Source organism: Astyanax mexicanus, chromosome 7 (genome assembly GCF_023375975.1).
Source record: "Astyanax mexicanus isolate ESR-SI-001 chromosome 7, AstMex3_surface, whole genome shotgun sequence".
Taxonomy (NCBI): Eukaryota; Metazoa; Chordata; class Actinopteri; order Characiformes; family Acestrorhamphidae; genus Astyanax; species Astyanax mexicanus.
The window spans coordinates 35,170,017-35,183,738 of record NC_064414.1 but is presented as its reverse complement, the minus strand read 5'-3'; the positions used below and the strand labels follow the sequence as shown (position 1 = coordinate 35,183,738).

The 13,722-nt window shown below is 34.8% G+C and overlaps 2 protein-coding genes and 1 long non-coding RNA gene across 4 annotated transcripts; 2 read left to right on the top strand and 1 right to left on the bottom strand.

The window, feature by feature from the left end:
• Positions 1-129: 129 nt before the first annotated feature.
• On the bottom strand, positions 130-7,885 carry LOC103036160 (steroid 17-alpha-hydroxylase/17,20 lyase). Of its 2 annotated transcripts, none has more exons than XM_015605840.3 (8): positions 7,565-7,885; positions 6,170-6,308; positions 5,845-6,074; positions 3,897-3,983; positions 3,564-3,773; positions 2,912-3,081; positions 1,985-2,088; positions 130-1,879 (listed from the first exon to the last, which is right to left on the bottom strand). In XM_015605840.3, the coding sequence occupies exons 1-8, from the start codon at positions 7,883-7,885 to the stop codon at positions 1,578-1,580; spliced, it is 1,563 nt and encodes a 520-aa protein (XP_015461326.2). In that variant the 3' UTR covers positions 130-1,577. The 2 variants fall into 2 exon arrangements, with proteins under 2 accessions (XP_015461326.2, XP_049337419.1); XM_049481462.1 differs by having other exon boundaries at positions 2,912-3,075.
• Positions 6,883-8,367, top strand: LOC125802962 (uncharacterized). Its single transcript, XR_007440006.1, has 2 exons — positions 6,883-6,962; positions 7,697-8,367. It is a non-coding gene; the product is annotated as an uncharacterized LOC125802962 (long non-coding RNA).
• Positions 8,368-9,791: 1,424 nt separating this feature from the next.
• Positions 9,792-12,675, top strand: borcs7 (BLOC-1 related complex subunit 7). Its single transcript, XM_007249456.4, has 5 exons — positions 9,792-9,967; positions 10,810-10,872; positions 11,521-11,564; positions 11,693-11,713; positions 12,271-12,675. The coding sequence occupies exons 1-5, from the start codon at positions 9,836-9,838 to the stop codon at positions 12,320-12,322; spliced, it is 312 nt and encodes a 103-aa protein (XP_007249518.1). The 5' UTR covers positions 9,792-9,835; the 3' UTR covers positions 12,323-12,675.
• The last annotated feature ends 1,047 nt before the right edge of the window (positions 12,676-13,722 follow it).

The following is a 13,722-nucleotide window of genomic DNA, read 5'->3' as shown; positions in this document are numbered from 1 at the left end:
GGTGGGCGATATGGCCCTAAAATAATATCACAATATGTCATGGTATTTTTGCAATAACGATACTCTTGACAATATACCAAAACACTGAATTAAAAACAATTATTTCAAGAATACACTACTACAACAAGATGAAAATTAAATTTTATTATTGCATACAATATGATAAAGCAAACCCCTAACTGAGATATAAAAAAAATACAAGATTTGAAACAGAAGTAAATGATACAGAATGTCATGATACTAATAATGCACTCCAAATATCTCCATATATCCAGGATTAAGGTAAAATGAATGATACTGGACAGAACCATGTGAATTTTTTCTTTTGCTAAAAACTGTAAAAAAAAAAAAAAAAAAAAAAGTAGTACCCTGATGTGATATTTAGGGGTGGGTGATATGGCATGATATTCCAGGGTATAATATCGTTCAAGATATTTAAAAATGTTGCCAATATTATTACAAGATGGCACACCCTAACTTGTTAATATTTAATAGAAAACGAAAACAATGAATTTTCTTTTTTATCATGCAGCAAAAAAGGTTGAAAAAAAGGTTAAATTTGACTTCAGAAATAAAAGCCAAAATCTGGCCTTGTTCAAACTTTATAATTTACATTGCATTGCCATGAGCATGCAGGCCAGTGTTCAACCTCACTCAAGATAACACCTTGAGGGGGAGTTGAGCCACAATGTAAGAACATTCTGAACTTTGAGATACCTTAAACTGAAAAATATTTTATTATTCACAATGAATGTCAATAACAAGGTTTTAAAGATATCAGTATACATTTGTAATCAACCGATACAATAAATCAGCCGATACAATAAAACCACACGCTACTAAATCTGCTTATCCCGTTCCTTAACAGGTGCCACTGTAAAAGATCGTTGGTAAGTCAATGTATTTTACTGCACCTCTCTGTGGTTTTATGACTAATCAGTTGTGTTCTGTCAGAGAGTGAGATATTAACACCAATAAGCTGATACTAAAAACTGATAACAATAATGATGATCTTGCTACAATATTACCTTTCACTGGCACATACTGTGCCAGACAGTTGGAATCTTAACAAGGTTGCTTGACAGTGGGATTGTGATGGCTAGATGACTGTGGTATACTTAGTACACTGTGGTTAGTATCTACCAAAATGTTCCAAGGAAGGACAATAAGTGAATCAGTGACGAGGCTCATTGATGTGTGTCTAGCCAAATGTTAATTTTAAAAAACGTCTCTCGAGTGGTACCTACACAGTATTAGGAAGATGGTTTTAATGTTATGACTCATCTGTGTACCTTTTTTCCCCACAGAAACTATATTTATTTACCATATACTTTATATACAATACTTGCAAACCTCTGCAAAATAATTTAGATTAATAACCAAGTCTTTTTGGAGCAGTTCCCCAGACTTAAGGATTAAGCCTAGTCTTAAACTTTGCAGCATATTTGAATAGAGATTTTCCATTATGACTAGGCTCAATCCCTATCCAGGAATCTTACCAATGAAGTCTTAATCAAAGTCTTAATTTTCATGAAAAAGTATGAAAAAAAAAAAAACAAAATACATCAAAAAACTAATTAGACTGATTTAAGCTGTTTGCACTGCTGAAACTGTATGTTCTTTTCCCAGCTTGGTCTGAGTCTGGCATCAACTTTATATTTCTGTGGCTGTAGGACGACCCCGAACTTGCCCTGCAGCTCTGGTAGAGTCTGGCCGGCGGGGACCCCCAGAGTGAACCTCTGCAGAATCCACGACAGGAAGAGAAAGAGCTCCATCTTGGCCAGAGCCTCCCCAAGACACACACGGATTCCAGCACCGAAGGGCAGGTAACTGAGTGATGGGTTACACAGACCATTCCCTTCCTCATCCAGGAATCGCCCTGATCAAAAAAAAAAATGCTTATCATGCATAACTTTATATCCAGTGATGATCGCACATATTACACCCACAGCTGATCTGTATTTGATATTTGACGTATTTTTACCTGGATCGAAAAGTTCAGGATTTTTCCATTCTTTTTCATCATGATGCAGAGACCACAAGTTAACGATGACCCGTGTCCCTTTCTGTACAGTGTACTCGCCAATGCTGTAATTCAGCAGATCACATCACATATAAGCATGTGTGTTTTTTCTAACATTGCACCACTAAAGAACATTGTATGCGTGTATGCATTTGAACTCTTAAAAGTCACAATAGGGATGGATGGATGGGTGCATAGATATACTTGTGCTAATCTCAGAAAATTACAATTACAAATTATCGTTGAAAAGTTCTTTACTTCAGTAATTCAGTTCAGCATTTTAAACTCATATTATATTGATGTATTACCCACTTTGGACTTAGTATAACACAGTGAATCAACACCAGCAGATGACTTGGCTTTCCAGGCCATCATTAACCATCAGTACTTTTTGCATTTCATTTGGAAATTAAGGGAGCACAGTCTGGAGGAAGAGTGGAGGGACACACAGTCTAAGCTGCTTGAGGTCTAGTGTGAAGTTTCCACAATCAGTGATGGTTTGGAGAGAGATGTTATCTGCTGGTGTTGATCCACTCTGTTACATAAAGTCTGAAGTCAGTGCAGTTTTTTCCCAGGAAATCTTACAGCACTTCATGCTTCCCTCTGCTGAAAGCTTTTATGAAGATGCGGATTTCATTTTCCAGCAGGACTTGGCAAACTGCACCACACTGCCAAAAGTACCAATTGGTCTTATATAATATTCTAAATTTGGATTAACTACCCCTAATTGTATATTTGTTTAAATTGTGTTTCTGGATAATTGTTTAGAAAGTTTTGTTTTCTCAGTTTTATCACAGGTCTTCCTGCTACAGTTACAGTTACAATGCTTGCCAAATAATTAGTTTATAGGGTAAATAAAAGTAGTTTTTAATAGTGATTTGTAGTTACCTGGAATCAGAGAGAGCTACATGAGGGATGAGGAGTGGAGAGACCGGCCGGATTCGAAGCACCTCTCTGATGGTGGCCTCAAGGTAGGGCAGATTTCCTCTGTCACTAAGCTGAGGATGTCTGTCCCTACCAATCTTACTGTCCAGCTCCTCCTGGATCTTTTTCTGGACCTAAAAAGCAGATAAAAATTGTAGATAACTGTTGCACTAAATAAACTTTCTTCTTAGATTAGCAGTTAATAGTTACATAATATCTTGTATTTCCAAAAAAAAAAAAAAAAAAAAAAGATTTACAGAAGCGGCTAAAACTTTAAGTTTTATTTTTGAACTTTTGTGTTTGTCCATTCTAAACAATCATACACAAATTCATATACAATTCCAGATTCACATTGTGTCAAAAAAAAGTAAAAGATTTTTCATTCAACAGTAAAGATATAAAGCATCTGCTCTAATAAAGAGCAACTAAACCGACCAGTGACTCTATATTAGCGCATGCCGGGAGTAATAAAATCGTGTCTGGTGCCTTTTTTGTATAAAATAGTGGTTTATATTTATTTCCTAGCTATTTATGTAAAGATAATTCACTATTATCCCCATAAAACTTATGATAGAAAAATGATGGTCTTATTATTTCTAAAGAATGTAACCTATACCTGAGGATGATGTATGAGATAAGCGATGGACCACTTCAGGACAGTGGTTGTGGTCTCCACCCCAGCTCCGAAAATATCTCCTACAGTCATCAGCAGGTGATCTTCAGTCAGGCCCACATCCTGAGTGCTGGTGTTGTTGTTCTCAGAGCAGCTTTTGGCTCTCAGCAGAGCATCCAGCAGATCCCTCTGCACATTATCACTGTAATTCGCCTGCAGAGGGAGACACACCTCAAATAAGCTGAAATCCATCAGTGAACTGGGTCGAATACTGTAGATGAATGCATCTCTTCATACAGGAATGAAAGAAATCTTATTAACAACACAAATCCTCACCTTGTGCTCCTCATATTTCTTTTGAAGTAACTTGTCTCTGATGGAAACACACTGCCTCAAAATTCTGAGGTCTTCATTTGGGAAAAACTTTTAGAAAAGGAGAAAAACAGGCATTAGTTTATGCGGGTTGTACTTGTATTATATGTGTGATAGGGATGTAAAAACAAGCTTCAATATTTAACAATTATAGTGATTTTTATAACTGATTTAATCATTTTTTTAAATGTTTTTTTAATGTTTAATTTAAAACATATTTTATATCAGTAAATAAATGATGTTCTTAGACCTTGATTAAAGAGTCAGACCTGAGGTATGTCACTGTCAGCCTTTTCTTTACATTCTTTGACTCTAATTCTACTAACCTCCTACTTACATTCAACAAACATTTGCTCCTCCATGAAACTGTGGATAAATCTAAAAATGAAAGGCAGAAGGAGTTCGGACCGACAGGCCAATGTTTTTGATATACTAGTCAATCTCAAAAAAATTGAATGTCCTTAAAAAGTTACTTTATTGCAGTAATTCAGTTCAAAATGTGAAACTCATATATAATATGTATTACAAACAAAGTGATCTATTTTAAGTGTTTATTTTTTTGTATTATTAATTATTATAAAAACTCAAAAATGAGTGTGTCAGAAAATTTGAATATTATATAAAACCAATTAGTACTTTGGCAGCATGGGCAGTGTGCTGGAAAATGAAATCTGCATCTTCATAAATGTTGTCAGCAGAGGGAAGTAAGAAACACATCACTGACTATTCCAACAAACCGTCTTTAACCATCAGTAAATTTTGCATTTTATTTGGAAATCAAGGGAGCAGAGTCTGGAGGAAGACTGGAGAGGCACACAATTCAAGCTGCTTGAGGTCTAGTGTGAAGTTTCCACAATCAGTGATGGTCTGGAGAGACATGTCATCTGCTGGTGTTGATCCACTGTCTTATGTATAATTATATCAGTCTAAAGTCAGTGCAGTGTTTTCCCAGAAAATCTTACAGCACTTCATGACTCCCTCTGCTGACAACTTTTATGGAGATGCAGATTTCAATTTACAGCAGATTGAGTTTTTTTTTTATTATTGAACTAAATTACTGAAAAATAGTATCTTTTCAACGATTTTTGAAATGCACCAGTATCCTACTTGTATCTAGATTTTATTTTTAATAGTCTGGACAGAAACCAATATTCAAAACGGTTCCAAACCACATGAGGAGATGCCTGGACATTTGTTTACAATCAGATCTGTACAGGTGGTCTCAGTTCGGATGCTCTGGCCACTTGAATCAAAATTTAAAGTGTGGGGATCCAATAACCCTTTATCACATTATCACAGAAACCCATGCAAATAGGTTTGTAATGTCCAGACAGAAATTGTCATTCAGGGGAACTGTGGAGGTCAAGATGAGCTTTGGAAGACCAAAACCCCTACAAGACTTTTAAAGAGCCTGCATGAAAGTTCAGCTGAGTCAGGAGGGTGGTACACTGTTCCACTTTTTCCATGCTTTGGGCTGTGTTGCTACCAGTGACAGCATTGACAATTTTGCACATGCAAGTGAAGTTAAAAATGAATCCAGCATGTCCTGGATGCGAATGTTAAAGCATTTTGACATTTTACAGACAACTTAAACTATCTACAGAATCTTTGCATGCTGTGTAGGACGACCCAATAAATACCTTTCGCAAAGAACGAAATGAGATGAAAAAGATATGAAAGAAGCTGCTATAGGGGATGAAAATATTGTGATTTATGTTTGACTAGATATAGAGTTAATGTTCTTAAATATACTGTAAATTCTAAAATGTGGCAAACTAACTAAATGTATATTTATCAATATTCCAATATTGTATAAATACATCCAACCCTTTTTACAAAAATATGTGTGATTTGCACTGCTTTGGATTAATTATCAGAGATCAGAGACGAAAATGATGGTGTAGTTATTCACCTGCAACCATGGGAAAATGTCCACCAAACTGTCCTTGGCCACTGTATCCAGAATGCCCTGGCTGTACTGAAGCATGGCTTCAAACTCAGCATCTCCACGCTTGTATGCGGAGCTGAAGCACAGGGAACACACCACGTTAGTGACGGCCCGGGTCAGCTCAGGGGCCATATCCACCGCAGAATTCTGCAGATCCGTCAGAACTTTACACATAGAGCTCGCCTCTCTGCAAACTGAAAGCACAGGAGTAGTAAGAGTAAGTGGATTAGTATGAATGTATGAGCTTCATTATTATACAGTGTTTTGGTGTAAGATGACTGACACTCACTTATTTTCTCGATAGAGGCACTACCCTCACCAAACATGCAGAGAGCCCCGTGCACCATTTTCCGATGAAACCTCCATGTGGCACTATAGTCAGCAAATGCTATGTCTTTCCCATCCCTTGTTAAGATGTCTGTAGTGACCTTCAGAGAGAAAGGAAACCTTTAGCTTTTAAGAAGCATTTTCCACTGGGAAAACCTGCTTCTGGAATTGTGCAGTGGCCCATGACTTCAAACCTCTCCACTGTGTTCAGTAAACATTCTAGATACACTAAATGTTTTGAATAGGAAATAAAAAAACAGGAAAAAACATTAATCAGCTCTTCCTTATTGGGGAAACTTTTGATATAACAAGTACCAAAATTGATTTAATAAAAGCTGGAATAACTACAGCTGGTGACACTTCTGATTTAAAAGAGTAGATATGACAAAATGTTTCAAATTCCTATAGGATACTATAGGAATAGGATATATTTTTGCACTGCATGTAAATGAATTTCAATGAACAGAATCTGTTTATATGTTTTCCTTTTCTTTTATTTAAAAAACATTTTTTAAGACTCAAAAACTGCCTTCTAAGTGAATCTTAAGCATACAGTACCAGTCAAAGGTTTGGATGCAGTGTTTTTCGCTATTTGCATCGTAAATGACTAATAAAGTCACCCAAATATGAAGCAATCAAAACTGTGTTAGGCAAACCAGAATATATTTTATGTTTCAGATTCTTCAAAGAAGCACTTCTTGCTTAGATGACTGCTTTGTACACCTTGGCTGGATTTTCTCAGTCAGCTTTATGAGGTAGAGTCACCTTATCCATATTATGACCAGAACTACTTAACAAAGTAAAGAAAAAATGACTTGGAAGAAATGTAGGTCAGTCAATAAAAAAAATCAAGAACTTTGAAAGTATCTTCAAGTGCAGTCCCAAAGACCATCAAAATGTTATGTTGAATCTGGCTGTTATCAGGATCACCACCCAATTTAATACAAATTTTATACAAAGTACAGTGTGTTATTTAACTTTTAGTGATAAGGTGAAAAACAAAGTGATTAACAGAGTGAGTTATAAAGTAGCATAAGTGCTTTAAAGCAATCCATGCAAAAGCATTTTAGCACAAAGGTGATTCCCAAATGATATGTGGTAGATAAAAGGCAGATACAGTAAGTGAGAGAGAGAGAGAGAGAGAGAAAGAGAAAGAGAGAGAGAGAGTTCAGTAGGATGCTCTCTGGCCCACCTTGAAATACTCTTTGTGTAAGATGTTTTTGGAAAACCCTACCCAGGTTAGCAGTAAGCAATAACAAGTGTATTTACACAGTATATCAATTATACATTAAAATGTAAATTAAATTATTATATTCTGTGACTCTTTTATTAAGAAAATCATATAGAAATCACTTACAGTCCGTGCTCTTCCTGCAAATATTTTCCCCTTTTTAAGCAGCACCTCTTTAGCGTGGTGATGACTGTTGACGATGAGAACTTTGTGGGAGCCCATCATAAGCGAATAAATATCTCCATATTTCTTCTGCAGCTGCTGAAAGAAAAGGTGTGGAGCCATGTCACTCTTCAGACTCAGCAGACTCCCTATAATAGGGAGAGAAGGGAGACTTGGAGGACTTCGCCGACCATCATCTACCAGGAACCCATTCATTTTCCTCTTCAGATAAAGAACCACAAGGATTAGTGCTGCAAATACACAACTACAAAGAAACCACGCCATCCTGAGACAACTGGAACCTGTCTAGTGTCTCAGCTACGAATACATCCAGCAGTCAGGTCCCTGGCACTGCACACACAGTCAGAACGCTGAAGGGGTTTTTATAATTCTTCTTCAATGTCACCCCCTTGACCTGAAAATAGTTTTACCTCAGCTATCTCCAACTGTCAATGTCAGCTCAAATTCACAAAAAGCTTTAGAAGCATTAACAACAGACTCAACATTGAGCACTAGCATATCATTCAAGGCTATTCAAGGCTTAAACAGCAAAACTGGGCCTTTATATTGACTTATTGAAGAGTGAGAAGACCTGTGTGTGAAGAATATTAAAAATAAGATGCTACAAGTGGTATTTTGAGAAATCTTTAAGTCATTTCTTATGCATGTAAATGTATGATGATCTTCCATATTGTTTCTGAAGTTTGAAATCAGCATTTTTTTTATCATAAAAGAGGTCATTCAATAAATTCTTATAAATAGTTGTAGATCAGTATCTATGCTTTATTCTTTTGTTTGTAGCATCTTTTAGCATCTTATTTTTTTGTCTAAATAGCTGATGTTTTCACTTTTGATAAAAAAGGCTTTAATATTAGTTTGAAACCACCTTACTTAACCATCTTAATTTTAATAATAATGATTTGCTATGGGGTAACACCAGTGACACAATACCTAAAGAAGAGAACTTTGCTTGTATTTAAAGCAAAGCAAAGACCTTTATTGTTATTTTACTTATATTTCTCATTATTCTTTCAGGACCAATAATTGAAAAACTGCTTAACTTAGAATCTTTGCTCAAACTGTCTTGTAGGTCTTGTAAAAGATATGAAGGTATCTATCTATCTATCTATCTATCTATCTATCTATAGCTATGTTTAACACATATTTCTTATTAAAAAATTTAGTTAACTTTTTTGGTCTGTATTTAATTTAGGAATATACACAGCCTGGTCTGGACTGCTTGGCTTTGGGTGGGAATGTTAAATTGTTGACAACTCTGTTTTTTGAAAAGCTTTAATGCAACTTTAAATCAAAGCTGACCAAAGTACCAAGATGCAGGCTGAGGATATAATATTCAAAAGTGGAAATAGGAACAAGTGTACTAATATAATCAGAAAAAATGTAAAGAAAACAACTGATCTTTCAAACTAACAATAATACTTATTCTAAAAAACATTGTGGTTTTATGGTATATTCTATATATATATTTATGGGAATATATAAAATAAGGCAATTTTTATGTCTACTTTACTTAACTGCTAACTGCTAATAAAATAATTTAAGCAACAAATATATTACAAGCAGGTAATATTCACCATACAATTACCACAGTTAAGCAAATGTTATCATGTGGAAGTCATTTTAAGCTCTAATCCATACCTATACCTCATATATACCAGCCTCGCATGTTCACACTAATATAACTTGTACTGCAAATCATGTATTTCATAGTCTTGTAGATTTCTGCAGGTAAAATAGTAGAAAAACATGATGCTTACATTCAAATTTAGTGCTCAGTCGTTCTTGGAACACTATATAGCTAATTGGTTAAAAATATATTGCTAAACTGGTGGCGAGGAAGTTTAATTGTTAAAATGTATTCTTTTGTGATTTTTAAATATAAATAAATGTAACCCTACCATGTTTCTGTAGTGTAATAATCGAAAAAAAATGAAAAGACTAGAAACATAGAAATTAATTAATTTCAATAGAATGAGTCATAATGCAAATTTAAGGCCAATAGTTTAAACCTATTAATTTCTGCTAAATAAATAAAATTGAATGTATTATATAATCCAACATGCAGTTAACATGGTTGGTGTGATAAAAGTGATTATAGTTGACAGCCTTCAGTCACTTTTACATTTATTAGTCTTTTTCATCTTTATATCGCTGTGTGGCCGATCTGCTCTGTTTGGCCCTCAGGGTGATCCGTAGCGGAGCTATTCTTCAGCTATGGCTTCTTCAGAAGCGCAGCCCCGCTTCGGTCAGTCAGTTAAAGGCCTGCTGTCGGAGAAGGTGGGCTCCTGCAGCGGGGACGTGATCGCTCTGACCCGGCAGGTGTTAAAGGGATCTCGCAGCCAAGAGGTAAATGTTTATAGAGCGACAGAACGACACGCTGCGCTCACTGCTAGTGTTAGCTTAGCGTAGCTAGCTGCATAGCTTCCTCTATTACTGAAGGTTTGTTAGGTTAGCTAACCCTAGCTAAAGCTACAGCTTTAAGAGATAATTTCAGTGTCTAAATCAGTTTCTCGGATTTTGCTATTTAAAAGTAAGGTATATATTTGAGTAAAATTAATATTATTTTATTCTATAAACCACCGACAACATTTCTCCCAAATCTCAAGTAAAAATATTGTCATTTAATGTAGAGCATTTATTTGCAGAAAACGAGAAATTGCTGAAATGACAAAAAGATGCAAAACTTTCAGACCTCAAATAATGCAAAGAAAACAAGCTCATATTCATAACGTTTTATGAGTTCAGAAATCAATATTTGGTGGAATAACCCTGGTTTTAATCACAGTTTTTCATGCTTCTTGTCACGTTCTCCTCCACCAGTCTTACACACTGCTTTTGGATAAATTTATGCCGCTCCTGGTGCAAAAATTCAAGCAGTTCAGCTTGGTTTGATGGCTTGTGATCATCCATATTCCTCTTGATTATATTCCAGAAGTTTTCATTTTGGTAAAAAGCCAAGAAACGTATCCTTTTTAAGTAGTCTTATATGTTTACTAACCTACGTTAAAGGAAGCTGTTTGACAGCCAACATAAAAGATCAAAACTCTGCATTTTTAGTGAACTGGGATAGTAGATAAAAAAATACATGGAGTTTAATTATAAATAGAGAAATCTACTTTGTTGTTGTTTATAGGTAAATATACTGTCTCTGTTCTGCTGTTTGATTCTGTTTTTCACTGTTTTTTCAGCTGCTGGGGCAGGCGGCTAGAAACATGGTCATTCAAGAGGATGCCATCCTGCACTCTGAAGATGTGAGGGCTTTTATTGCTTACATATATTGTTGTTATAGCTAACTATATTACTTGTGTGTGAAGTAGTGCTGGGCGGTACGACCAAAGATGTATATCATGGTGTTTTTTAAGATTCTGACGGTTTCACTGTATATCCCAGTTTTTATTTATTTATTTATTGCTTGATTGATTGATTGCATGACTGGGCTCTTAAATAGGTTTGTGACTTACTGTACTGTTAAGAGTACATGTTATATAAAGCATTTGATTACTATTTGGTTTACTTTGTCCCCAAAAATTACACAATATATGAAGAAATTTAACTGCATTAGCAGAAAAACAGCTGAAGAATATAAACATCAGATCTTAAAAAGAGATACACCAACAACTTTAACACAGCTTTCTTTACTAAACTAAATATTTTAAATATTTCCATAAACACTATTAATGGACCTAAAATACTCCATGTTTAAGTATTTAAAAAAGATAATTCTCAAACCCTTTGCTCAAGTTTAATATCAATTTACAATATGTTATTGAAGCCATTAGAGGCATTACAGTATAGCGGTATGTGAAAAATGAATACCAGTTTTTAACCAACATACCGCCCAGCACTTAGGTGAAGCATTTGTAAAATGAATTTAGACTTATATTGTGCTTGTGTTACAGAGTCTGAGGAAAATGTCCATAATCACCACTCATTTACAGTATCAGTAAGTACGGTTATATTTAATGCACCTCATTTAGATGTATGTTCTCTTGAATGATTGATTACTGACATTGTATCCCCAATCAGGAAAAATCCACGGTCAATAATCTTCATTACTATTTTTTCATTTAGGCAAGAAGCCATCCAAAAGAAGTAAGTCAGCATTTACAACATCCACACATTTACCAGAGATGTATAAGTGACTTGAGTAGACATGTTCTTTAAGCTCCACACAAGTGTAATTATTGAAGTATTGAACATTTTTTGTATTTAAATATGTTAAATTGTTTATCCTAAAATGTACTACTCAGTTATAGAAAGTAAGTAGGTACATACAGTAGGGTGTTATGTTGATATTATTATAGTAGAATGTTTGCAGAGTGAAAAGCAGAATGGGAGCAGCACTGTCTTCTTGATTCGCTCTATGATGAGCAGCTTTATCAAACCTGGTGACAGTGCAGAGCATCTACTGCTTTGGCAGTGATAATGTGTGTTTAAAATGATTAGTAAAGATGCAGGACATAAAAAGGAAATAAAATACTCTGGTAGATACAGATACAACTTTTTAATACTTAGGTAGAGTACAGAAGTACTTTACTACTTACTTGTATATTTCTAACATTCACTCATCACTATGTTCATGTATTGTTTATTTTTTTAAGCCACAGCAACTACTGACCATGCCTTTCCTTTCTTATCTTTTTCCACAGTGTGGAACATTCCAAAAACCTTCAGGAACAACTAAGACATTTACTCAAATAATGCTCAGCCATTTCTATGGATCTTGGTTTGTTTCTTTTTTTCAGTGAAGATCACATCATCAGGCGTGCATGTCTCATTTATTTGCATTGTTTTACTTCTCAAACAGGCATTCGGCTTTGCATATCATGAGGCCTCACTGTACGAGATCACTTTAGGTTTCTTTGTTTGTTTGTTTTATTTTACACTAACAATTAGATTTTATTGGAGCATGCTGCTTTATGAAAAACTGGACAGTGTAAGATAACACTGCTTTAACATTTAAATGTCTATGTAAATAACAATTGAAATGTATGTACATGTTAATTTATGTTCCTTTTCTACTTAAAACGAATAAATGAATGAATTTTTATACACTCGTTGTAGAGCATGAGTTATATTCAAAAAGCACATGCAATATCAGCAGTTCTTCAGCAAGGTCAAGCAGATGTCTGTCCTAGAATGTAGCCTTGTTCATTACTCCCAGGAAACTTTGGATTCCATTACAAGGTTTTCACTTATCTCTACAAAACTATGTGGGCACAAGCTTTTAGGCACACACAACCATATCAGACCTGCACACTAAGGCATTTCTTGTGTCCTCGTGGGTTTTTTTTAATGGTAAATAGATCATATAGGAGTAGGATGGTCTTGGGAGATATGAAAATGTATTTGTTCAGTTTATGTAGCTCTACTAATTTTACAAAGGCTCAGGTCCTGCAAAAGGATTAAATTGTGTCTTAAAATTAATTCATTATTTTAGTAGTAAGGCACTACTAAATTCTTTCCAGTTAAAATGTATGAGGAATTTCAATATTTTGGTTATTTTCAATAGTTCAATCCAGTTACAGCTGGAAAGGTTCTGCTGGGAGAAACAAAAAGAAAGAGGAGAGGTATTTTAAAAAGCTTTATTGTGATAAAGCAGTCAGGTAGCGATGATGAGGTTAGCTTTTTTTATTATTATTTGTTTTATAATTGATCAGTTATTGTGTAATTATTTACAAGTAATTCTATTACAAATCTTTAAAATCCTAATGTTTCCCAAAATATAACTTATTAAAACAAAGAAAAATCATGTATACAAAAAATATACTAATTTCAGGTAATACACACAAACATACATTTGTCCTAGTTTTAATTATTTAATAACAGTAATATGGACTGAGCTAGTTACATCCTTGACTAGAGGCTAAATTAAGGAAGCATGTAATTCTGTCCATGTTAACTGCTACTGTCCAAATAACTTTATTTCCTTCTTTTTTTGTTGCAAACTATACATCTGAATATATGTTATTTTTAGTGCTGTAATGAATTTGGCTCCATCTGTAGACTCACAGAACATCATGAATCCTGGTCTCCAATGGCCAAAATTGCAGAGCTACAGCAGCATCTAATCAAGCATTTAATGAGCTATCTTGGGTGCA